This window comes from Chrysemys picta, chromosome 4, assembly GCF_011386835.1.
Source record: "Chrysemys picta bellii isolate R12L10 chromosome 4, ASM1138683v2, whole genome shotgun sequence".
In the NCBI taxonomy this organism is placed as follows: domain Eukaryota; kingdom Metazoa; phylum Chordata; order Testudines; family Emydidae; genus Chrysemys; species Chrysemys picta.
Window position 1 is genome coordinate 114,265,891 of NC_088794.1, and position 26,449 is coordinate 114,292,339.

The 26,449-nt window shown below is 48.2% G+C and overlaps 1 protein-coding gene and 1 long non-coding RNA gene across 8 annotated transcripts in view; one reads left to right on the forward strand and one right to left on the reverse strand.

The window, feature by feature from the left end:
• The window catches only part of ESRRB (estrogen related receptor beta), a 159,171-nt gene extending 134,137 nt beyond the window's left edge, over nt 1–25,034 (forward strand). For all 5 annotated transcript variants that reach the window (XM_065595577.1, XM_065595578.1, XM_042858545.2 and 2 more), the window contains 3 exons: nt 714–875; nt 12,453–12,722; nt 22,480–25,034. In XM_065595577.1, the coding sequence (XP_065451649.1) occupies nt 714–875; nt 12,453–12,722; nt 22,480–22,724 (677 nt within the window). In that variant the 3' untranslated portion in view covers nt 22,725–25,034. The remainder of the gene's footprint in view (nt 1–713; nt 876–12,452; nt 12,723–22,479) is intronic.
• Nucleotides 12,716–26,449, reverse strand: part of LOC112059059 (uncharacterized) — a 112,955-nt gene continuing 99,221 nt past the window's right edge. For all 3 annotated transcript variants that reach the window (XR_010601124.1, XR_010601125.1, XR_010601126.1), the window contains exons 3-4: nt 21,473–21,868; nt 12,716–16,656 (exon numbers count right to left, since the gene is read on the reverse strand). This is a non-coding gene — a long non-coding RNA (uncharacterized LOC112059059). The remainder of the gene's footprint in view (nt 16,657–21,472; nt 21,869–26,449) is intronic.

A 26,449-nucleotide genomic window follows, 5' to 3' on the forward strand; every position in this document is an offset into this window, starting at 1 on the left:
TTCTCGGAGAGAGAGACTAAGTGTATAACTTCAGTGATGTTCTGGTCTTCCCTGCACCCAAGATCCACTAAATCAGCCCCACACCCTGATCTCGCTCTACCATGTCACCAAGTTGTTTTCTGAACTTCTCAAAATTCCATCAGTTGTTTGTCCATCACATTTATCTTAGGCTTCTTTCACCCTGTCATATCCCTATGGGATCTACCTGGTATAACTGAGCCTGTCTTACAGTGGGCTCCTGCTTTTGTCAGACTTCTACAGGTGTTGGCTCAGTACTGAAGAATCACAGATTCTAGTTTCCAACCTCTACACTAGTGGTTGTCAAACTGGGGTACACATACCCATAGGGGTATGCAGGCTTTCATCGGGGGTACATGAGAAAAGTCCTGTAATGGCGGACAACGCATTTTAGTTAGGAAGACTTGGCAATCTAATCATAGGTCTATTATTACCCTATCTCAGATGGGGGTACCTGGTAGACTATATTATTTGGAAAGGGATATGCAGCCGATGAAGTTTGAAAACTCTATACTAACTACAGTGCAGTCTCCCTCTCGCTGTGAGCAAAACACATTTCTGAGATCCCAAACTGCAGGACGTATGGTACGAAAACTCCTATCAGTTGTTTATCCTGCTAAGTGTTGTCTGAAAGCTGCTACATACACACCATCTCCTGAAAGGTACAGTAGTAACTTCTCCTTTGACATTTGCAGTGACTAAGATCGTCTCCCACTTGCTGGTGGCAGAGCCAGAGAAGATTTATGCCATGCCTGACCCCACCATGCCGGAGAGTGACATCAAAGCACTGACAACCCTCTGTGACTTAGCAGACAGGGAACTGGTGGTGATCATTGGATGGGCAAAGCACATCCCAGGTAACAAAAGGGAAATTAGGGGAGGGGGCATTAGTGTGAAAGACATGGGGAGGTAATGATTTACCTCTGTGAGCATCACTTTATCTTGGCACTCTGCTGGGTTGAATCTACTTCAAGAGAAAGCTGCTCATGGTGAAGCCCTCATTAGCATTGAGTTCCAATACAGTATATGATTAATTTGTGTAAATTAATTATCATATACACATAGTGTCCTGGGATTATGTGGTAGCCTTAGAGATGATATTGTACAGCAGTCAGTAGTGACTGTGACTGGGTGGTACAGCAATAACCTCTGGTGATTAGCCTTTGGGATTAGGTGGTACAGTGTTAGGCTTCGGTGATTTTGCATGACATGTTGCATTGGCTCAAGACAGTCTGAATCCATCTTGTAAATAACCATGGCAACTAGACATTGTATCCAATGGAAATGTAGGTTGTCATATTCCTCTATTGCCACTAGTGGGCAGGATCTGTGCTGCCGCACCACCACAGAATAGGGAGCTCACTGCCCATCTGAAGGGGAAGCTTTCCTAGCCATAAGGAGCAAAGCCACAGAGCAAGGCCCACTCATGCAGGAGACTGATTAAGGCACCACTTTGGAGCTCCTGTTTCCTGTGTTGATGGAGGCTGGGAACACTTTGACTGTGATGTGATCAACCTCAAAGGGGAAGCTGACTGGAGCATGCACAGGACTTCCATACTGTTTGTTCAGCACAGCAGCAGCAGTCCATGTAGAATATCAGCACTGTAGTAACAGGTCCAGGATTGAAGGAGTGGCCATCTCCCTCATTCAGATATTGGGGGCTCCCATGTGATTCCTGCTGTTGGATGAGTTGCATTCTGAGTCCACGGCTTGACCTTATGTCAAGCTCCATAACGTAAAGTATCAAGGGGAGATGCCTAGGCATCTTGGACAGAAGTTCTGATTGCATAGCAAAAATGCAGGGGCTAGTGGGGAGGGATTTCAGAAGGTGTCCCCAGGGCTCACTTTGCTGCATTGCAGAAGACTGCTTCAGATAGACATGCAGCATGAATAATCTGATACAGCAGTCTCATCCCCTCTCCCTTCTTTCCCTCCAGCCCAGAGGAACTTTTTGTACTCAACTACTGGACCTAATCTGCCAAACCTTGCACACATTACTCCAGCTTCAGCACAGGTTCACACTCTCCCATCCCGCTTCTTGATTAATCAGTTCCTTGCTTCAGCCATGCAGCATGTTTCCATGAAACATTTTTGACCCCGTCTGATCATTTGGGAGTACCTGCCACAGCTCAGTTGTCCTCGCCTGGCTCACGCAATGACTAATTTCTGCAGCTTGTCCTTGTTCTCTTTTTGGCTGCTGCTCCTCTTTGTTCTGAGTGACTGTTTCCCTGTAAAATTTGTCACCATTGGATTCTAAGGTTGGAGGCTCCCCTTGAGAAGATTTCCTGGGTTGCTTGAAGTGAGGACTCTTGGGTACCTTGGCCTAGATCCACAAAGGGATTTAGGCACCTAAAGTGCAGATTTAGATAACACTGTGATCCACAAAACCCCCACTCAGCTGTCACCCAACCCTATATGCGCCTAAACTCACTGGGCACCTACGTTTCCACTGGAAAAGTTCCATAGGCCCCTAAGTTTCTGCCTCTGGGCATGTGCATCAGACACGATCCAGATGCCCCTCTCATGCCTAAGCCCCAGCAAAATCCTCAAACCAGGGGAAGACAGGCCTGTCTTCCACCCAGAGCCCAATCCAGTAGGTTTACTCAGAGCATGACAAACACCACAAGGGGGCCTCCCTTACATCCAGTGGTTAGGGTACTCACCTAGGATGTGGGAGACCCCAGTTCAGTTCCCCCACTGTCCAATGAGAAGGGCTTTGAACAGGGGTTTCCCCACCTCTCAGGTGAATGCCCAAACCACTGGGCTACAGGATATTCTGATGTGGGTCTCTCTTGTCAAAGTTGTTTTACTTTCATTAAAAAAAAATATTAATTGGCCCTAAAGCAGGGATTTCAAACTCAAATCACCACGAGGGCCACATGAGGACTAGTACATTGGCCTGAGGGCCGCATCACTGACACCTTTTCATACAGAGATACAAAGGCCCTCCCCCTGCCCCCACTCCACCTCTTCCACAAAGCCCCGCCTCTTCCCAGCCCCGGCCCCATTCCAACCCCTTCCCCAAATCCCTGCCCCAGCTCCACCTCTTCTCCGCCTCTTCCCCTGAGCTGTTTGGCGGCAGGAAGCACTGGGAGGATAGGTGGAGGAGCGGGGATGCAGTGCGCTCGGGTGGGGGGAGGGGAGCTATGGCGGGCTGCAGGAAATAACTCGTGTTTGAGACCCGTGCCCTAGAGCGTGAGGAACACTCTCTAGTCCAATGGCTAGGGTACTTGCCTGAGAGATGGGCAACCCCTGTTCCAATCCCTTCTACCCATCAGGCAGAGAGGGGGGAATTAAACAGGGATCTCCCATGTCCCGGGTGAGTACCCAAACCACCGGGTTAAAGGTTGTAAGAAAGGCCACCACGGTCACCTCCTCCTCACAAGAAATGGCTGAGGCGCCTACACCACCTGACTCCAGGCAGCGGGTCCTGGCTGTGGATTGCAAGCAGAAATAGGTGCCTGCAGCCTGGACTCAGATGCCTATCTCCATGACCGGGGCGGGTGGTGGGGATTAGGACACACCCCTCTTGCTGGCATCACCCACTGACTACTTTACCTAGCTCTCTGCCTAGCATGCAGCAGGCTTTTATGGATCTCATTCTTAGGCACCTACCTCTCCCTATTCACACCTCTCCCCATTCATTGTATAGGAAGCCTAGGGGCCTAACTCAGGCTTTGTGGCTCTCATTGTTGTTCCAGTGATTTGCTAGGCGCCTACGAATTAGGTGTTTCACAGAGCCACACGTCTGACTGTAGAGTTTGGAGAAATCGGTCTTTCTGCGGGCAGTATTTCTGAGCGGAGGTTAATGCCGGGGGTGCCCTTCTTAGAGGAGATCTGCAGTATCAGGGATTACACCACTCGCTAGCTGTAGAATCCACCTGGGGCTGATTCAGCACAAACAAGGCTATGTTGCTGATTGAGGAATCTCAGCCTGGATTGCTCCATTAACCCAGCAGCAGGGTTAACTCCATTAACAGAAAGGGCATTAACACAATGCAGCTACGGGTATGGCTACACAGCCAAAAAAACCTACAAGAGTGAGTCTCAGAGCTCAGGTGAACTGATTCAGGCTCACACTACAGGGCTAAAAATAACAGCGTAGATGTTCCTGCTCAGGTGGGGCCCGGGCTCCACCCCCAGCACAAATGTCTATACTGCTATATTTAGCCCCGGAGTGCAAGCCCAAGTCAGTTGACCCAGCCCTGAGAGTCCTTGCCATGGTTTTTTTTTTTTTTTTTTTTTTTGCTGGATAGACATACCCAAACACAGTTACTCACAGGTTACTCTCACTGTGGCTATTAGTTCACAAACACGTAGGTGTTGCAGCCTGGGGATGCCCTACCATAGCTCAGGGATCACTTGCTTACACCTGTAATGAACAGCTGCTCCCCCCGAATTTCATTTTGGAACCAATGCACTTCCCATCTTGGTGCTGCTGCTGTTCTCCTAGAATGGGGATGTAAGCACAAGGTGACTGCTACTCTGTAAAAGGGGCTCTTTTTTTCTTCCAGAAGGACAGGGTCCTCCTGCAACCACCTCTATTTTCTCTCTATTTCCCTTTCCTGCGAAAAAAACCCAGTGGGGCAACCCAATCAACACAGCTCCTGGGTCAGTCAGAGGGGTCAGTCCAACTCAATGGTAATAAACTAATCATATTGCTTTTAGAGCAAAGTGCTCTGGGTGCTTTACACGAGAGATTTTAATACATGTAAAATAGGATACAACCTTTTTATTTTATTTTAACGCAGGGAAGGGGACTGACTCAAATGGGCATGTCAATGCGGTCTGTTCCTTTGAGTCTGCACGTCCCGAACCCCAGACACCAAGGAGCTCACACACCAGGGCGATCACACGCTCAGGTTCTCACACAACTGAGCTCGTAGACATGTGAGGCTTGATTCCCAAGGGGCACTTAGGGCTGAGCATTTGCAGTGCCTAACCATTAGGCACCCTGCCACCCAGTAGAATTCACAGCCCCAAGTGAGGCACCCAGGCCTGCGGAAAGTTCAGAGCTAAAAAGGGGATTCACAGAAGCCAGTATGCTGAGGGGGGAGCTGCCTAAGCTAGCCCCTCAGAGGGAGTTAGCTCAAGTCAAGGCTGGCCAGAGATGCCTTCCGCCACTTGGGATTCTCTTGTTGAAGCTGTCCCACTTTGAATAAAATACTTAAATCGCCCTTGGCCAAGGGAAGAGGCCCCTACAGGTATTTTTCCTGCAACAGCCCAGCAGACTCCTCCTTACAAACAGCTTGTTTATGATGTTAAACTTGTCTCCCATTGGCAAATCCAGGCAACAGCATTCTGGCACGTGGCTCACACATTAGGAGCGCATTATACCAGAGGGTCCTGAAGGAATATTTTTCGTAACATCATTCAGTAGTTTTGAATTGTCCACAAGATTGTCTTAGTGGGGCACTGTGGTTCCTTCGAAGTAATAGAGTTCCCATCAAGTACAGGGATATACATCGGCAGGTATTTCACCAGAAACTGTATGTCAGAGGTAACTCACAGGGGAAGCACATAATAGATAAAGGCTTCCCCTGGGACAGAGGAGACTGTGGATTCCCATGCAGTGCAGACGTTCCTGCTTGGGCTGGAGCCCAGGCTCTGAGACCCATTCCCCCACGCTCCAGCCTGAGTGGGAACACCTAGGGTACGTCTTCACTTACCGGAGGGTCCGGCGGCAGGCAATCGATGTTCTGGGATCGATTTATTGCGTCTGGTTAAGACGCGATAAATCGATCCCGGATCGATCCCGGAAGTGCTCGCCGTCGACGCCGGTACTCCAGCTCGCCAAGAGGAGTACGCGGCATCGACGGGGGAGCCTTCCTGCCGCGTCTGGACCCGCGGTAAGTTCGGACTAAGGTACTTCTAATTCAGCTACGTTATTAACGTAGCTGAATTTGCGTACCTTAGTCCGAAGTGGGGGCTTAGTGGGGACCAGGCCCTACACTGCTACTTTTAGCCTCATAGTGCAAGCCCCATGAGACTTGCTGCCCCAGGGCTTTTTCTGCAGTTCAGATACACCCCATGGCACACCTCCTACTATTCTGCTCCTTTAATGGCCACACTTGGGATCTTTTGGCCTGAAACAGAGAGTTCCACTGTTGCATGGCCAGACTTATGGCCAATTGGCTTTTGAACCTTTTCAAACACCAGCGGATTTGGTATCTACCTCGATAAGGAAGGACAGCCATTTGCTGTGTATTTTCTTTGAGCCTCTGGCCGTTGTTACTGCAGTAATTTTATACTACCTCTGGCAGAGCTGCAGTTCAGCCTGCTTTCAGGCACAGAATGACTTACCTGAAACTCCACTTCACACTATGTTTGCAGTCATTCAGTTGCTCGCAATGGCTAAGAAAAAAATACAGATGAGTTTGGCAAAACGGCAATCTGATGATGGCCTATGACATCAAATTGACCTCTTAGTTCTCAGACCAAAAAGTCTGGGATGGGGAGGGGTTGGTGGTTTTATTTTCATAGCTGTGATCTGTCCCAGTTGTGACTGTGCTTTTTGTTTTGGAGTTTATTCCATAGAGAGTTAGAGTCTGAGACTGACTCCGTGGGTGGGCACTCATGTGGGAGAGTTCAAATCCCTGCTCCAGTGACTACTTAGGTTGTCATTGCCCCCAGGACTTAGGCAGCTGGGGGCATGCGCACGGCCCTGGCAGAAATTTAGGTGCCATGGGGACTTATCAGTGGAAACTTAGGTGCCTACAGTGTTAAGGAGCTGCTGGGAATAGGGATTTTTGAGGCTCTAAATGTTGGGACTTAAAGGCTATGGCTACACTATGCAGCTTTTAGCGACATGGCTGCCGACAAAAAACTTCCACCCCAACGAGCGGCGTTAGTGTTGTCGGCAGGAGAGCGCTCCTGTCAACAAAGCGCTGTTCACACCAGTGCTTGTCATTGACAAAACTTTTGTCTTTCAGGGAGGTGTGTGTTTTTTAACATCTCTGAACAACAAAAGTTTTGTCTTTCACCTGCCAGTGTATCCAAAGCCTTTGGCACCTAAAGTGGCAGTTAGGCGCCTAAGCCCCCCTTTTCAGAGTAGCAGCCGGGTTAGTCTGTATCCGCAAAAAGAACAGGAGTCCTTGTGGCACCTTAGAGACTAACACATTTATTTGAGCATAAGCTTTCGTGGGCTACAGCCCACTTCTTTGGATGCATTTTTGCGGATACAGACTATTTTGAGTTTATGCTCAAAATAAATGTGTTAGTCTCTAAGGTGCCACAAGTACTCCTGTTCTTTAAGCCCCGCTTGTGAATCTAGCCCCTGGATCTCAGACACTAAGAACAAGGCGAAAGGACTAAAGATCACATCTGTCAGTCTTGTGTTAAATTAGAATGCTGTTTTTCAACCCAAGGCACAGGAATGGGACCAGCACTTCAGATACCAGGTCCCAGAGCAAACTCTTGTTCTTTAAGCTTAATCTGTTTCATTTTGCTGACATTAAAGCCACTCTCCTGCAATCAGGAACATGAGAACATGATTTAAAAGTGTTCAGCAAACATTATTAGCTCAATGTCCTCCCCAGCCAGCTTGGAGTCCTTCCCCTTTGGATGAGACTCTCCTTCTCCTCCTCCTACCCAGTCCCTCTGTTAATCACCTTTGTATTTCATCTACCTTTTACACATGCTTTTCTGCGGGAAGAGGAGACTTCTCTTGAGGGACAACAACAGAGGCTGTCCCAAGGTAGCCGTTGTGTTGTTCTCACTAGGAAGCTGATAGCACCAGCACAGAATGAAATATGGCAAGTGGAATGACAGCAGCTGTGTCTGGAGTGGCCTCAGATCCTATAATTACAGCTCCCTTTATTACCTCTGCTAATGGCCCTCCAGGATGACAGAAATGATAATAAATTAACAGATTATGAACTCCACTTGCCACAAATTATGTGTGTGGGTTTAAAAAAAAAATTCTGGGAGCTCACCCTGCCAAATCACTGAAATAAAAAAACCAAATGTCACTACATCAGCTAGGGCAAATCAAGTAACTTTCCACAGGGGATGTGGCAACCTGCAGCTGGAAGTTAGAGCAGCCCTAAATAGTGCTCTAATTTGCACCAGGGATTGAAACAGCCTCTAGCTGGCTGCACGCTGGTGGGGATCACAAAGGTGACATAAAACAGTTTCTTTGCCCTGTGTTGAGCAAAGCTGAGCCAGACCTGAGGATCTAACCCTGTATCTCTATTTTTGCATTCAGTGGGGTTTTGTCTATGCACCGTTTCTTATCATACCTGCCTCCCTAGTCTTGTTTCTTCATTGGAATAGGAGGCAACTGGTGAATTTGCTGTGCATATAGATTAGGTCTTTATGGCCAATAACTCTCCCAATTTTAGTCCAACTGGCAGAGATTCTGGAGAGAGTCCCTGCCAATGCCAACTGACCCGTAACCTCACACTGTTACTAACTAGCTCCAGTAGAACAGGAAGCTTCCTTCTTCCTGGGGACAGACTCACTCACTGCTTCTAGTTCTTACCACAGATGTCTACCTAAACTCCTTGGGCCACGTTCTGATCTCAGCGACACCAGCATAAATCCAGAGTTCACTTCGCCTGGGGTCCATGGAGTTACTTCATTTATACCAGTGTGAGATCAGCATCTGGCTCTTTAAATCACAGATCTCCGGTGGTGACTGATCTGTGAAAGGGGTTACAGAGACAGGCACAGGTGCCATAGGTCAGTGGTTTTCAACCAGGGGTACATGTACCCTGGGGGTACACAGAGGTCTTCTAGCAGGTACGTCAACTCATCTAGATATTTGCCTAGTTTAGAACAGGCTACATGAAAAGCACTAGCAAAATCAATACAAACTAAAATTTCATACTGACAATGACTTGTTTATACTGCTCTGTATACTATATCAGAGTTTTTCAACCTGGGGGTCACAATTTATTTGATAAGTATATGGTAAAAATGAGAAAGTCGGCAGTTTTTCAGTAATAGTGTGCTGTGACCCGTTTCTTTGTGTGTCTGACTTTGCGAGGTGAAACTTGGGGTACACAAGACAAATCAGCCTCCTAAAAGGGGTACAGTAGCCTGGAAGGGTTGAGAACTACTTGCATAGGTCCATCTAATATACACAATTCATTTCCATCCAGCATACTTTCTAGCAGTTTTCCAAACCTTTCCACAAGTGATTGCCATTTATACAGGCCATAAAGGAGGCACTGTATGTAACAATACAATAGCAATATAGGGAGCAGGCCACATTCTGCTCTTACATGGGTGCCTACTGCAGTTAATGGAGAGCATGCCTGCGTGAAAGAGGGATTTGGACCAGCAGCTGCAGGTGGGATGGGAGTTAGGGTGCAGAGGTGACACTTTGGAGAGAAGGACTGAGCCCAGGGGGCAGGAATTAACTGGTTCATTAGGAATCAGAACCCAGCAGGAGGTGGGGTTCCAAGGTGTGTTTTGAAGAGAAAGTTTAGGACACAGGTCTGTGCAGGAGCAAAGGGGGCTGTTCCAGATGATGCTAGCACAGTGGGGAAAGGATGTACTGCGTACTGGGCCTGGGGACAAGTAGGTCAAGCTGGGGAGCTACTGGATGACATCATGGGAAGACTGGTGATTAATAAGGTGTACTTACAGAGGTGGATGGGTCTGAGCATTGCTCTGTGAGGCCAGAGGAATCAAAGCAATGCACAAGATCCATAGAGAGCAGGATGGACTTTGTACACACACCTGTAAGGCCACATACTGTGCACACCGGCAGCTGCAAAGAAAGGAGATAATTTGGAAGAACTGATTGACACTATCCAAAAAGAAAAGCAGGAGGAAATCCTGTGTGTCTGGGCCCCATTACCATATGGCTGAGCACCTCAAAATCTTCACCATATTTATTGTGACAACACCTCTTTCGGGAAGAGAAGTGCTATTATCCCCATTTTACAGATTGGGAACTGAGGCAGATGAAGACTAAGCAACTGACCCAAGACAGCTATGGGAGTTGAAGCTAGGGTCCTCAAGGCTAGAACCTGAAGCACTGGACCAGCCTTCCTTTCTGTAGTTGAATGAACGGCTAATGCCAAAGTGGTTGGATAGAGGGTAGGGAGTGGGGAGTGCAGATAGGAGAGAGAGAGAGAGGCTATAAACTTTGGGAACCGAAGCTATAATAACTGCTCTGCAAAGCAGACATCCTCTCTCCCAGAGGGGATAGCATCAGCTCCACATGCAGCAGAGGGCAGTGTCAGCAAGGCATCAGAAATCCAGAGGCCAGGAGCCTGATGCACACTTCTCATCAGACCATTCTCCCATTTACTCAGAATGCTGCCTTTAGGGGCTGGGGTAAAAGGGGACTGTATACTAGCTGCCAGAGGAGAGGCTGAGGACAAAGGAAGAGGCAGGTCTCAGAGAAACAGATTTTTTTTAAAGAAGGAACCCACATATTACTGTTCTCTTGGCTGTGACAGCCTGCAGTAGGGGGCCCAAAACTTTGCTGATGTGAACACCTAAACCTCCAAGACCTCCATGCACTCCTGGCCAACCTTAGCTAACTTAAGAAACAGCAGGTCCTTCCTATACAAACATATTCAGGGCCTGGAACAGGCCTGGATTGTTATCTGGAGAGACGCCTGCGACAATGGGGATTGTGCGCGAGCATCCCTCACACAGCGATGATAGACCAGACGCTGTTGGGCAGATAGCACTCAGCTAGGGATTCAGTCTAACTCATTTCACTCTCTATTCCAGCTCGTTTCCCTGGTGGTCTTTAGCTGTTCCCTTATTCCCTCTGGCACTCCTCCCCAATGGATTATCGATTCCTTCCTCCCACCCACTGCTACCCCCAGACCTCACACACACAACACGTGACAGCTGATTGGTATCTGTTAATTAATGTGGCCTGGGGCCTCTTTTCTATTCAGGGGCCTGATAAGGGAAATTGGATGTCCAAGGGCTGCCATGCCATTATCACCCTTTGCTTCCCCTGGCAACACAACACAAAACATGGCGTAGTGATAAATAAATAAGACTAACCCATCCCTCTGCCCTCACTTCCTTGGGCTGAGATAGCACAGATAGAAAAATAGAACCTACAGTCGGTCAATACAGCAATCACCAGTTCTTTTGTTAATTGCTGACTTGATAACAAGAGAAATCAAATGATCATTGCAGTGGCTGGTTACCTGGGCCCAGACACAGCGACGTGAGCGGTGAAGGCTGTGGGAATAAAGGGCATCTCGCTGCGCACAGTTCGCAGCCTGTCGGGCTGGGAAGTCTCGGAGGCAGAGGCTAATGAGCTCAGACAGGGCTGCAGGAGGAGAGTGATCTAGGGGCAGAGGATGCTGAGTTAGGAGAGAAAACTAGAGGGGAAAAAAAGCCAGTGTTGGAGAGAAAGGCGGGAGCCTGAAGGTGAGGGAGGGGAGAGAATGCTGCACCAAGTTCCTGCTGCTTAGAAATACTCAGGCCTTCCCATTTCAACTCAGTGCTGTGAAACTCTATTGCCAGGACAGGCTGCCCCAGTGCTGCTAAACAGAGACAGACACCCCGCTCAGGTCTCTGACAGGGTGGGCAGGGACTGTGTTTAGGATTTGCTGACAAATGGACACAGGGCAGCTGTGTCCATTCGGGATCCAATGTCAGGCTGCTACAGAGCCTGAGGTCATCTCTGCCGTCTCTCTCCTTTTTCTTAGGCTCCAGCAGAGTTTTTCCCTCATTGCTTTTCTGATGAGAAGCTTCTGATGAGGTCTGAACATTTCAGGAGAAATCTTTCTCACACTCCCTTGTACGTCAGACACTGGAGCAGAGTGCGCCTCTCGTCTCACTCTCCTTCTTGCATTACAGAAAATACAGCAGGAGGAACAGGGGAGCAAAGTACCTGCCAGGCAGAACTGCAGGAGGAACAGGGTCAGGGTACATCCCACCATGGTGTGGCCTGAGGCCTGTGCTGTATTCAGGACAGTGCCTCAAGGGAAAATGGGGAACCCAAAGGATGGATTCCAGGCAGGGCTGCAGGTGGACTGGGAAGTAGAGAGATGGGTAAATTCCAGAGGTGCCAGACACTACATGATGAGGGCCATGTAAGTACCTAGACAGGGCATGTCTACACGGCCCACGGCAGCAAAAGCTTCCCAGCCCAGGTCAAAAGACTTGGGCTCCCAATCACACACTAAAAATAGGTGTGTAGACATAGCAGCCCAGGCTTTGAAGCCTGGGGGGAAGGAGGCGGCATTAGACCTCAAGCCCAGGCCACAACTTCAGAGCACTGTCTCCACAGCAGTTTTTGAGTGCTAGTGTAATCCCCACAAACTCAAGTATATTGACCTGGGCTGGAAGGCTCACCACAGGTTTTGGAGAGATGCTCAGTGACCCCATGTAATGTGCAGGGGATTGGGAAGATGAAGTGATTCCCAGAAAAACTGGGGAGCTGTTGGGGATACAGCCTTTGGAGCCCATCCCAGTTTGACCTTGCTTGTCATTTGCCCTGTCAGGTTTCTCTAATCTCTCCCTGGGGGACCAGATGAGCCTCCTGCAGAGCGCCTGGATGGAGATCCTCATCCTGGGCATTGTGTACCGCTCACTGCCCTACGAGGACAAGCTGGTCTACGCCGAGGACTACATCATGGATGAGGAGCATTCGCGCCTGACGGGGCTGCTGGAGCTCTACCTGGCCATCCTGCAGCTGGTGCGCCGGTACAAGAAGCTGAAGGTGGAGAAGGAGGAGTTTGTCACACTCAAGGCCCTGGCCCTTGCCAACTCAGGTAAAACCATGGCCCGGACTGATGTGAGGTTCAGGGAGCCAAGGCCAACATGGATCTCGCACTCTGAGATGCTCCTGAAAAGTCAGAGGATCAGTGCCTGGCTATGTGCTGGCTCCTGGTAACAATGAGTCTCTCCAGTGGGGGTCTAACACAGCGCCCACTCTCTCACACTGTTTTTCTTTCAGCTTAGAAGTGAATTGAGTACCTGGTGAAAATGTAGGCCTTATCTTCAGGGGTCTGGAAATAGAGTATAGACCCTTTTCCCTCTTAGAATGCTGCTCCCAATATGGGCCCTGGTTGGAGAGGAATGATTGGCTGGAGCAGGAGTTGAGGTATGAGATATGAGCCCTTTCACTCACGAGTCCCCAGCTCCAATCTGGCCTCAAGTTCGTTGAGAGGGGGGACTGGCTGGCTTTTGGAGAGAAAACTACTGAATTTGCCCACTAGTGTACTGGATCCAGTCAGACCTAGGTCATGGGGACAGGCTGGATCACAGAATGGGATATGGAGCCTTTTACCTTGAAGTCACCAGTTCCTATTCAAGCCCAGGTCAGGGGGAGCCGGATGGCTCTTGGAAAATGGGATTCAGCACTTTTTGTTTCTAAGGCCCTGTTTGAATCTGGCCCAGCTCAGTGGTGACTATAGAGAAGTCAGACTGTAAAATCAAATTTTACACCCTACTCAAACGGATGGGGTGTTGGCCAGTGTGAACTTAGTTGAGGGTTCCAATCCCAGTTGACAATTGGCCACAACACCAAAACCACCACTCCAGTTGGCACTAACTGTCCCCCTTTGTTAGCAGCCTCATCAGAGAATCCAAGGTCTGAACAGGCCACAGAGAGTAAACTCCAGTTCAGCTACAAAATGGGGAGAGGCCCGCCAGAGCAGAGTGAGGCGCACTGGTTGGGATTAGGGCAGTAAGAGCTTGCCCCAAATCACAACAGATAGTGTGTGCTATGTTAATAATGCACATGCAGCTGAAAAGGTTGCTACTCTCACTGTTCCCTGGTGGACAGATGTGTAAGTCACCAGAGCTAAAGCTACTGCATGATGAGACTTGCCTGCCTAAGCTTTCAGAGATTCATAGAGCTTAAGGCCAGATGAGACCATTAGATCATCTAGTCCAGTGGTTCTCAACCAGACATCTGGGGTCCCCTGGGGGACGTGAGCAGGTTTCGGGGGTCTGCCAAGCAGGGCCAGTATTAGATTTGCTGGGGCCCAAGGGATAAAGCCGAAGCCCCACTGAATGGGGCTGATGCCCCAAGGCCCCACACCCGGGGCTCAAGCCAAAGCCTAAGCCTGAGCAACTTAGCTTTGCGGGGCCCCCAGGGCATGGGGACCCAGGCACTTGCCCTGTTTGCTACCCCCTAATGCCGGCCCTGGCTTTTATATGCAGAAAAAAATATGTCGTGACACAGCTGGGCGGTGGAGTTGGGGGGAGCCTCAGAAAGATAAAGGTTGAGAACCCCTGATCTAGTCTATAACACAGGCCATTTAACTTTACCCAGTTGCTCTGTATTGAGCTCAATGAGCTGTGTTTGTAATAGTCTAAAGCACAGCTTCCAGAAAGGCCTCCAGTCTTGAAGATATCAAGAAATGGAGAATCCAGCACTTCCGTGGATAGTTGGTTCCATGGTTAATCACCCTCACTGTAAACAGTTTGTCCTTACATTCCCATTCGAATTTGTCTGGCTTCAGCTTCCAGCTATTGGTTCATGTTATGCCTTTCTCAACTAGATTAAAGAGCCCTTTAGTGCCTCGTATTTTCTCCCCGTGAAGGTACTCAGACAGCATAATCAAGTCAGCTCCCAAACTTCTTTTTGGGAAACTAAACCGATCAAGCTGTTTAATCTCTCACTGTAAGGCATTTTTTTCAGCCCTTGAATAATTTTGTGACTCTTTTTTACACCCTCTTCAATTTCTCAACATTCTTCTTAAAACGTGGACACCAGAACTGTATGCATTATTCCAGTCTCGGTTCCCCCAATGCTGTAACAGAGGTAAAGTCCTCCCCCTACTCACTACTCCCGTTTATAAGACCACATTAGCCCTTTTTACCATAGCTTTGCAGTGGCCGCTCACGTTGAACTGCTTGTCCACTATGATCCTCTAAATTATTTTCAGATTCACTGCTCTCCAGGATACAATTCCCCATTCTAGCGGTGTTGTCTGCATTCTTTATCCCTAGATGGCTAACTTGGCATTTTGTTTCAATGGTTGCTCTGTATGATCTCACGGTCCTCATCATTAGTTACCACTCTGACAATCTGTGTCACCTACAAGTTGTACCAGCAGTGATTTTATATTTACTGCCAGATCATTGATGAAAATGTTGAATAGCATCAGGCCTAGTACCAATTCCTGCAGAACCCCACTAGAAACAACCCCATTTGAAGATGATTCCCCATTGACAACTACTTTTTGAGATCTGTCAGTTAGCCAGTTAACATGCTTTATTGCTATAGTGCTAATTTTTTAATCAGTGTTGTGTGCTACTAAGTCAAACATGTTACAAAAGTCTCCGTCTGTTATATCTATTCAGTTACCTTTATCAACCAAACTTGCAATCTCCTCAAAGAACAAAATCAGGTTTGTTTGACGTCTTATTTTCCATCAAATAATGTTGACTGCCAAATGTTATATTCCTGTTCTTTATTAATGGAATCCTGAATCAGCTTTTCCATTATTGTTCCTAGGATTGAACTCAGGATAACTCGCCTAATGCCCTGAGCGTCACCTTTCTGAATATTGGCATATTCGCATTCGTCCAGTCTTCTGGATTTTCCCTGATTTATTAAAAAATTATCTTTGAGACAAAGCTCTCGAGCCAAATATTTTAGGATTTTAGGGTACAAGTTATCTGGGCCTACTGATTTTAAACCTGTTCATACCTAGATGTTGTCTAATGTCGTCCTCAGTTACTCATGGACTGGAAAGTAGTTCATCGTCCTCAGATAATGAGATTACATCATTCTGCTTTTTTCCAAATACAGAACAGAAATGTTTATTGAATACTACTGCCTTTTCTGCATCATTATTAACAAGTGCACAATTTCCATCTAGTAATGGAGTACCATTGCTAGAATTTCTTTTGTTCCTAATATACTTTTAAAATAAACCTTCATTACTGTCCTTAGCCTGCCAGCCATGGATTTTTCCCTGATGTCCTTAGTTTCCCTTATCAATTTTCTGCACTTCATCACTTCTAATTTATATTGATTGCCATCTATTTCCCTCTTTTTCCATTTGTTATGAGTTGCTTTTATATTTCTAATTGCTGCCTTCACTTTGGACTGGACCAAGATGGGCTTTCTTGATTGCCAAAAAGCCACAATTCCACAATCTAATAAACTCTTTATGAAGAAATAGCCTCCAACCTAAAAGGAGGGTCCCTCCATTAGACAGGGAGCAGAAACTAGAGCAGTGATGTGAAGGAAGCTACAGGCCCTAACACCCACCCAGCTGGGCTAACGTGCTAAGGGGTACCACAGGAGGCTGTGCTCTAAGTGGGGACCTATGAGTTCGATGCTATCATCAGGGTTTTTGGCAATCGGCACTTCAGTACTCGGTGTTGCTCTCTCTTGATCATCTTCATGCCTGGGGTAGTGCCCAGCTCAGGATAGGCTGGAGCAGACAGGGGAGAGTTACAGGGCAGTGACAGAACAATATTTACCATAAAATAAAGCAACCAACTCTCAGCAGCTGCTTTGTGGTTCTGCTTCTGACTCCATGAATCAGGAAAAACAAGGGTAAGGGTTAGAAAACACTGGGCCAAATCCTGCTCTCAGTTACAGGGGTGCAACCGCTTTGACTTCAGTGGGTTGGTGCAATACAGCTGCAAGCAGAATTTGGTTTTTACAGTCCCGGTATTTCTTGCTCGAATGTTTGAAAGTCAACAGGGTGTGAGATCTCCCTGCATGCGTCTGTTTTTTTCCTGTGGGAAAAATAGGATGTGATCATGTAACTAAAAACTGTATCACAATCTATACACACACGTGGCTGAATTAAGCTAACCTTAGGCTGGCATTTTCTAATTTTTTAGTACTGGACTTAACCTTAATGTCCTTATAATGTCACTATGGACTCAATTTCCATATCGAGGGGCACAAATGCAGTGACACATATAAATGCTTGCATGCAAATGGCCAACACCTGCACCTATAGATGTACCTCTGAGCCAGTCCCCAACTCTAGGGATCATGAGCTAATTCAGTTTAAACTAAGTGGAAGGATAAACAAAAATAAGTCTGCAACTAAGGCCTTTGATTTCAAAAGGGAATTAGTTAGGGAAGTGGACTGGACTGAAGAACTCAAGGATATGAATGTACAGGAGGCTTAGAATTACTTTGTCAAAGTTGCAGAAGCTATCTGAAACCTGCATCCCAAGCACAGGGGGGGAAAATTCATCCAAACTGGATGAGCAAGCACCTCCAAGAGTTATTAAGAGAAAGCAGAAAGTCTACAAGGAATGGAAGATAGGACAGATCAGCAAGGAAAGCTATCTCCTGGAGGACAGAAAGTTTAGGGAAAAAGTGAGAACTGCCAAAAGCCAAACAGAGTTGGATATCGCAAAGGAAACTAAAGCCAATAGTGAAAGGTTAGATAGCTATATAAACAATAAGGAAAGAAGAAGTGGGGCTGCTAAGCACTAAGAAGAGAGTGGAGATGAAAGATAATCTAGGCATGGCCTCTGTTTTTAATAAGGCTAATAAAGAGCTTTGGGAATAGTGGCAGGGTGGCTATTGGGAATGAGGATATGGAAGCAGAAATTACCACATCCAAGGTGGAAGTTAAACTCAAACAGCTTAATGGGACCAAATCAGAGGACCTGGATAATCTCCATAGAATAATACTAAAGGAACTGCCACATGAAACTACAAACCCACTAGCAAGGATTTTTAATGAATCTGTAAACTGGAGGGGTGGTCATGCCTTCTGACTGGAGAATTGCTAATATAGAACCTATTTTTAAGAAAGAGGGAAAAAAGTGATCCGGGAAATGACAGGCCTGGTAGTTTGACCTCAATTATACGCAAGGTCCTGGAACAAATTTTGAAAGAGAAAATAATTAAGGATATAGAGATAAACAGTAATTAGAATAAAATACAACACGGTTTTACAAAAGTTAGATCATGCCAGATGAACCTGATCTCCTCCTTTGAGCAGATAACTGATTTTTTAGTCAAAGGAAATGCAGTAGATCTAATCTAACTGGATTCCAGTAAGGCATTTGCTACAGTTCCACATGGGAAATTATTAGTTAAATTGGAAAAGATGGAGATTAATGAGAGAATTGAAAGGTGGCTAAAGAACTGGTTAAAAGGGAGACTACAGTGGGTCATTCTGAAATGTGAATTGTCAGCCTGGAGGGAGGTTACTAGTGGAGTTCCTCAGGGATTGGTGTTGGGACCAATCTTATTTAACATTTTCATTAATGACCTTGCCACAAAAAGTGGGAGTGTGCTAATAAAATCTGTGGATGACACAAAGTTGGGAGGTATTGCCAATATGGAGGAGGATCAGAATAGCATACAAGAAGATCTAGAGTATGTTGAAAACTGGAGTAATAGAAATGGGATAAAATGTAATAGAGCAAAATGCAATGTCATGCATGTAGGGACTAATAACAAGAATTTTTGCTATAAGCTGGAGAGATATCAGTTGGAAGCAACAGAGGAGAAGAAAGACCTGGGTGCATTGGCTGACCACAGGATGACTATGAGCCACCAATGTGATGCAGCCGTGAAAAAGGCTAATGCAATCCTAGAATGCATCTGGCGAGGTATTTCCAGCAGAGAGAGAGAGGTGTTATTGCCATTATACAAGGCACTGTCGAGACCTCATCTGGAATACTACGTGCAGTGCTAGTCACCCATGTTTAAGAAAGATGAATTCAAACTGGAACAGGTGCAGAGAAGGGCTACTAGAATGACCAGAGTAATGGAAAAACCTACTTTACGAGAGGCGACTCAAGGAGCTTGACTTGTTTAGCTTAACCCAACAAAGGCTGAGGGGAGATATGATTGCTCTCTATAAATAATGGAGAGGAGTTATTTATGTTAAGTGCCATTGTTGACACAAGACCAAATGGATATAAACTGGCCCTCAACAAGTTTAGGCTTGAAATTAAACAAAGATTTCTAACGATCAAAGGAGTGAAGTTCTGGAATAGGCTTCCAAGTGGAGCAGTGGGGTCAAAAAACCTAACTAGCTTCAAGACTGAACTTGATCAATGCTGAAGGGCTGGTATGATGAAATTGCCTACAATGGCATGTGGCCCATCTGCAACTGCTACTAGCAAAAATCCTCAGTAGCCAGAGATGGGGCACTAGCTGGGGAGGGCTCTGAGTCATTACAGAGAATTCTTTCCCAGGTATCTGCTTGGTGGGTCTTGCCCACATGCTCATTCCCCCAGGTCAGATTGGAAGAGACACTGGGGTTTTTCACCTTCCTCTGCAGCATGGGCATGGGGCACTAGCTGGTTTAAACTAAAGACTCAAATTTAGAGAGAGACCACCATTTACTCTAAATTATGATTTGAGGACTTCAATAATTCAGCCAGAGGTTATGGATCTATTAAAAGAGGGGTGTGTGTGTAGGATTGCCAATTTTGGTGGTACATAGTTCTGGAGGTTTCATCACATTAAAGATTAATCTTTAATTCCTGGATACTCCAGGACATTCCTGGAGCGTTGGTATGTGTGTGAGGGTCTGTGGCCTGCAATGTGCAGGAGGTCAGACTAGATGATCACAATGGTCCCTTCCAGCCTTAAAGTCTATGTGAAGAAGCCGAGTGACTCAGCTGGGCACAGACAGGGGATTGCTGGGAGACAGCTTCCATTGCTGGAGCCCTGGCAGATCACGGACCCTTTTTGTGTGTAAAGCTTCAAGGAGATGCTGTGTGGGACTACTGGAGGGAATGAGTGTGGTTTTATTTGGAGAATAACAACAGATAAAGAGCAGTGAAGACCACCATTTCCCAATACTTCATTCTAAACATCCCGGCAGGGAGCAGGTTCTGACTCGCCAATTGCCATTACTCCGTATTGTGTGCGCCACAGTGTCAGCCACTGCCACCCAGAGCCTAAGCATTCAGAGGAAGGGGGAAAACCCAAAGGGGCAGAGATTCATTTAAATTCTAGTGCTGAGGGGTTCCCTGCAGTTTAGCCCAGAGCCCTAGTTAGTTAGGGGCATCTCATCCTGTCCGTAACCTTATCCCTTTATTTCCTGTAGCTGCCCCGCCTGAAGACATAGTGCTGAGGTGATTTGAGCACAGTTCTGCAGCAAGGGGGGAGAGATAGCTCAGTGGTTTGAGCATTGGCCTGCTAAACCCAGGGTTGTGAGTTCTCCTTGAAGGGGCCATTTAGGGATCGGGGGCAAAAATCTGTCTGGGGATTGGTCCTGCTTTGAGCAGGGGGGTTGGACTAGATCAGGGGTCTCAAACTCAAATGACCACAAGGGCCACATGAGGACTAGTACATTGGCTGAGGACTGCATTACTGACACCGCCCCCACCCCACCCCTTCCATGAGGCCCTGCCCCCATTCTAACCCCTTCCCTGAAATCCCCACCCAACTCTGCCCCTTCCTGCCCCCAGGGAGGGCAGGAGGGGTGTGGTGGGGGCTCAGGGCAGGGAGTTGAGGTGTGGGGTGCAGGAGCGGGTTGGGCTGCAGGAGGGGCTGGAGGGGGCAGGCTCCGGCCCGACACACACTGGGGGCAGGGCAGGCCGCCTGTCTGCCTGTCCCCACACCGCTCCGGGAAGTGGCCGAAACCAGGGGTCTGTGTGTTGCTGTTGCTTCAGGCACCATCCCCAGCAGCTCCCATTGGCCAGGAACGGGGAACTGCGGCCAATGGGAGCTGCTGGGGCACTGTCTGAAGCAAGAGCAACACACAGAGCCTTATGCCCTCACGTTCCGGCCGCTTCCCGGAGCAGCAGGGGGCAGGGCAGGCAGGGAGCCTGCCCTTCTCCTGGTGCGCATCGGGCTGGAGCCACTCTAGGTAAATGCTTTGGGGGCCCGGAAGGAGCTTGCGGGCTGCAGAAAACAACCCTGCGGGCTGCATGCAGCCCCTGGGTCGCGTGTTTGAGACCCCTGGCCTAGGTGACCTCCTGAGGTCCCGTTCAACCCTGATAGTCTATGATTCTAAGGGGTGAACTGTGCCACAAATTCTGTGATGGTAGAACATGGAGACCCCTACTCCTATGGGGCCCCAGTGCCAACTTAAACTAAACTTTTGTTGTTGGGGGAGGTAATAGGCCCTGTTTGCAGCAACTTCGACAGACTGGCTGTCCATTATCACATGTGCACTCTGTCCCCCATCCACGGAGCTCTGCAGAAGTGCAGGCATGGCTCTTGCTGAATGCACATTAGGAGGGAGTCCTTAGATTACCAAGCCGTGTGCCCCTGTGGGCCACAGCCTGGCAGCCTCCCTCCTCCTTGGTGCTCTGGCAGCTGTAAAAATTCATAGCCATTGATTTTGTAATTAACAGTTTATCAATGCAATCAACACTGGCTCGCTGATGGATTGCTGGGAAATTAATCCTGCAATGTTATTTTAGTTTTTGCAGGCCGCTGCAGATTTGGAGCTCTTCTCAGCTCTTCTTAGCATAGAGAATGGGTTTGGGGTGCGGTTGGGTCTTTATAAAAGAAACACAGAGGCGAGGAAATGGGAAATACATTGCTGCTAAGGCTCTTCAGCCTATAGAAATCAGCTGGCAAAGAGAAGCAGCACTGTTACTCTGATTCACCTACCATACAAAAGCAACCCCACTCCAAGAGTACCTGGTATATAAAGCACAGCAAGGTACACGCTTCCACCTGATCCCACTGCCCCTAAGGGAATGAACACAGGGAGTGTGAGCTGGGACATAGAGCTAGTGATAAGGAGTCAGGTCTGGTGTTCTCCTTTGAAGCTGACTCGCTGCACCTTTGGACAAGTCACTTAGCAGCTCTGTGCCTCAGTTTCCCCATCTGTAACACACCTCCCTCTCAGCTGGGGTTTGAGGCTTATCTGTAAAGCACACAGACCGGCAAAGTACGATTGTAAGCACTCACCTCAAGGGCAAAAGCGTGGTGGTAGCAGCTGCCCATGTGCCTCAACTAGATTGTACAGCCACTCCAGTCACACTGCTCAGCAAACGGGGGGGACTGTGAAGAAAGGATAGTTTTATTTTTGCTGGTTAAAAACCACACTATCGCTGCTCTGTGAGCCTCTGCTCCACCATGTCCTGAGCTGGGTATGGTCCTGCCAGTACTCCAGGAAGCGTTTCCATCTCTCTGCCACCCCAAGCAGCTGCTCAGCCATTAGTTCATACAGATGAAGCTCTGTGGAAGTGTTAATTATACCTACTGCGATCACTTCTGATTGGTGGCATAGCAGCAGCCCCTCACTGTTCATGCCGCTCCCCCTCAGGAACACAGAGGGCTGGTAAGCAGAGGAGTAGCCAAGTACCCAGCCTAACCTCAGGCTGGCATCGTTCTTGCACAGCTCTTTAGCCCACCTGTAGAAGTGGTTTGTTGATAATGCAATTCACCAGCCACCCTTTGCAACCCTAGTGACCCCTGAGCACCCACTGCCAGAGTGCTGCAAAGCCTGGCACAGGCAGCCACGCTGGGGGCACACCCACCCTGCCAGCTCTTCTCACATGGGCCCTGAGCTACTTTCCAGCAGCCGCAGCATTGACAAAGCCTTAGATTCACATGAAAAATGCAGTTCTGTTTTTTGACCGTTGCTCTTTGCTGTTCATCCCCCCGCACAGATTCCATGCACATAGAGGACATGGAGGCGGTGCAGAAACTCCAGGACCTTCTCCATGAAGCCCTGCAGGACTACGAGCTGAGTCAGCGCCACGAGGAGCCGCGGCGGGCGGGCAAGCTGCTGCTGACCTTGCCCCTCCTGCGGCAGACGGCCGCCAAAGCGGTGCAGCACTTCTACAGCATCAAACTGCAGGGCAAGGTCCCCATGCACAAACTCTTCCTAGAAATGCTAGAGGCCAAGGTCTGACGGCACTGGTGCAGCCCACAGCGGCCGGGGAACAAACTAGAAACAAAGACGCAGACAGAGCAATCCAAACAGCAGCAGGGGCTGGCTTTTATCTCCAATCATTTATTATGGAAGAATTATTTAACGTCCAGCTGTCGGCCTGTCTGCAGACTCGTGTACAGAGGGGGAAACTCTTTTAATCAGTCACCTGTTTCTCTGTTTTTGTTTTCTCGGTAGGAAGTACCAGAGCGTGCTCACGCTCATGCACTTGCAGAAGGGGCTGGAGGGAATGTGGGCCCCAGAGCAGTTACGCTCTCTGCCCTATCCGGGGAAGCCTGTTCCCCAGCTCCCTCCACCAACTCTGGAGAGGGGAGGGGGGATTGAAACAGGACATGAGGAAGCAAAGAGTCAATAGACTTCAACTACTGGTGTTGTGAGGGGGGAGGCAGAGACGGCACCTCCTGATGTTTGTCATCTCGTCCCAGCTCACAGGCCCATGGGGCAGGTGCTTGTTTAGAGAAGAGCCTCATGGGACCTCTTCACTCAAAAATGGTTGCCTCCTGCACTCCTCTAGCTACACATAACACATGTACATAGAGGCCCCATTTCCTATTGGGAAAGATGCTCCTGCCTATGTAAAATAATCCATGATCTTGTACAGTGTGTCATTAGGCCTGGCTATTCTAATCCTGGGGCAATCCCACAGGCTAGTCAAGTGGGAGGCTCCCTGTTTCAGAGAATGCAAGTCCCCACTCGCGAGGGGATGAGCCTGACATTTTGCTCCGGTGCTGGATTCACATGCTAGTCTCTGCAACCTCACACATGGTGCTAATTAAAATCCCCTCGTTTCCACCATGCAGTGCATCAAATCTGCCTCGTCAACTCAGAAAATCGTCCTTCCCCCACTCACATGACACAAATACCTGTCTGCAATAATGGGGCCCAAATGTAAATACCCCCCTCTCCCACCCAGGGATTGTCCATCCATTTTTGAGAGAATGGATGTTTACCTCCATAGATGCTTGGACTTTACTCCACTCATTGGTTGGGAACAAAGGGAATTGTCCTTTGGAGAAAACTATGTACCACAGGCCCAGGAAGCTGCTAGTTGATGCCAACTGAAAACACATTTAATCCCTGACTCCCACTTACCATTGGCCATGTCCCTTGCCTCCCTTCCACCCCAAAAATAATCAACAGCCCATCTTGGACTGCTCTATGGCCTCGTGAGGCCTCATGGGGCTGGCTCCAAAAGAAAATATTTATTTTCAAGAAACATTCATGGAGGTTTGTGCTTCTCTCCTAGGGTTGTCCTACTCCCCACCTCTAACCAGGTTTCTAGAGTGGTTTTCTAGAGGGGAAATACCCCAACTCCAGCAGTCAGAGGGGAACTTGGGTGGCTGAAGAAATTGGGGAAGGAATTTTAGTGACTATCTCTTCTAGGGCACTTGTTCAAAGCCAGCCTGACACAGTGATGGCCAAAAATTATCTTCTGGCACCAGATTTGGGACAGGGGTGAAGAGTCTTGGTTAATTTATGCATCCTAAAACTACCAGCAGGACTGGCACTCATTGAGCCCTTGCTGGCAGTCTCAGGAGAAAGGCTATGAACTCCCTAGAAGTAGTACCTCTGAGGCAAGGGTGAGGTACATTAGCAAACAGTATAGTGGAGCTTGATCTCCATGAGAGAAGCAGGCATCATTGTTCAGGGCTGTCATTCAAACAACTTTTGCTAGTGCTACACTCACTCCCTTTCTGAATCAACCACATTAGAGAACAGACAGAACAACCCAATGCAAGGCTTAGATGGCAGAGCCAGCTGTCACTTGGGAGATGTGCATCCATTTCCTCAAGGCCGAGAATGGACAGCAGCCTTGTGCTTCGAAGAGACGCCGGTGCTGCTCACCAGCTGCTCTGGAAACAGAGACTTTGATTGTATAAAACATCCACGTAATGCTCTGTGACCTGAGATGGGAAAAACCTGTTGTCGGCGAGTAGCCAGCTCTGAGTACATGCTGCACCTTGGCAGCTGTTTCTGGCTGTGTAGCATCAGGTAATTTTACTCACAAGCTGGGATGGGCTCTCCCCAGCACTGTGGCCAACACCCTGGATTCACTGCCTGTCAATGCCACTTCCACCTGGAGCTCTGCAGGCAGCTGCACTGACCTCTGTTCTGAGCAAGCATGGCCATGCCTCTTCTGTGCAAAGCACCCTGATGCAGACCTGGCTGGGGAAGCCCTCAGAAGCAATTAACATCAATGGCCTCAGCCACAGGTCCCTGCCGGGAGCCTTATCTCTTTGTTGCAAAAGGGCTTTTCCTACACTGCTCCTGGTGTCAGGGAGCCTTATCTCTTTGTTGCAAAAGGGCTTTTCCTACACTGCTCCTGGTGTCAAGTATCAGAGGGGTAGCCGTGTTAGTCTGAATCTGTAAAAAGCAACAGAGGGTCCTGTGGCACCTTTAAGACTAACAGAAGTGCTCCCAATACTTCTGTTAGTCTTAAAGGTGCCACAGGACCCTCTGTTGCTCCTGGTGGACAGTTTTTGAGTCACTAAGGGAAAGTGAGCTCCTCAGGAGGGAGAAGAGAGGAAGGAGGGAGCTGCTGAATCTAGGTCCCGTCCCCCCGAGGCTGCTGGCTAGTTCAGCCTGAAGAGGTTAGTGGTGTGATTCTTGTAGTGAGTGTGGAGTGTAAAGCTTTTGAAGGTGCTTTCTGCAGTTACCGCCTCACCCTTCTCCCCTAACCCTTCTCCCCTAACGTGCTACCAGTGGAGATAAGCAAAGCCTAAAGCAGGATGGATGTACACACTCTGCCCTCAGAAGAGCTGCAGGACTCTTTCTCCATTTTATCTGCATAACCCTTGTGCCCTTCAGGTCCCCTCACACCCATAGCTCCAAGATGACAGACCTTGGACCAAGCCATATAAGTATCTCAATGGGCTGGAAAAAACAATCAGTTTGTTAATTAATCACTTTGCCTCTAAGCAAGGGCTTTGATCTCCCCCCACACACACACCCGGAAATGCAAAGGGAACACATGCCTGGAACAGACCCCCCTTCCCCCCCCCCAACTAGGAAAGAAGGCCACAGCTCTTTAGCACATGAGGTAGTCATAGGAAACCTACACCCAGGCTTACTCTAACCAGCCAATATAGCACTATGACAGCAGTACTTAGACTAGGGGGATGGATGCCCAGAAGAGCAATGGCATTTGGGTTTATGGGTGTGTCGCACTCCAGGCCTCTCACACTTTGAGAGAGCCTGAGGGGACTGCAGTGACTGCTTAGGCTAGTGTATGCTCAGCAACATCTCACACACACTGTAAGTGATGTAACAATCTAGTCTTTAAATAGGAAAGAGGTTCTAGGACAGATTCCCTGGGAGTCCTATAGGGAATTCATGCCTAGTGTAAGAGTCATTGATCTAGTCCTGTACTACTGTAACTTCACATGGTGTAGGAGATGCTGGAATCCAAACTCTGGGATGCACGTGGTTACTGAGATAAGTTTAAAACAAGTCACAGAGGTACGTGCCTCAACAAGCGTGCATGAGCATGAAGCTGAGTCCACCATTCATTCACACTAACGGGAGCTACATCACAGCTCCCGCTCACCACGTACCACACACAGCAAAGCTTTGCATAGGCAGATAAACTAAATAGCTGCCAGCTGCTACAGTCCTACTCAAGAGGGGACAGCGCCTCTTAGACAGTCACATTCCTCTTGGAAAACAGAGGTCTCTGGCCTCCGGTG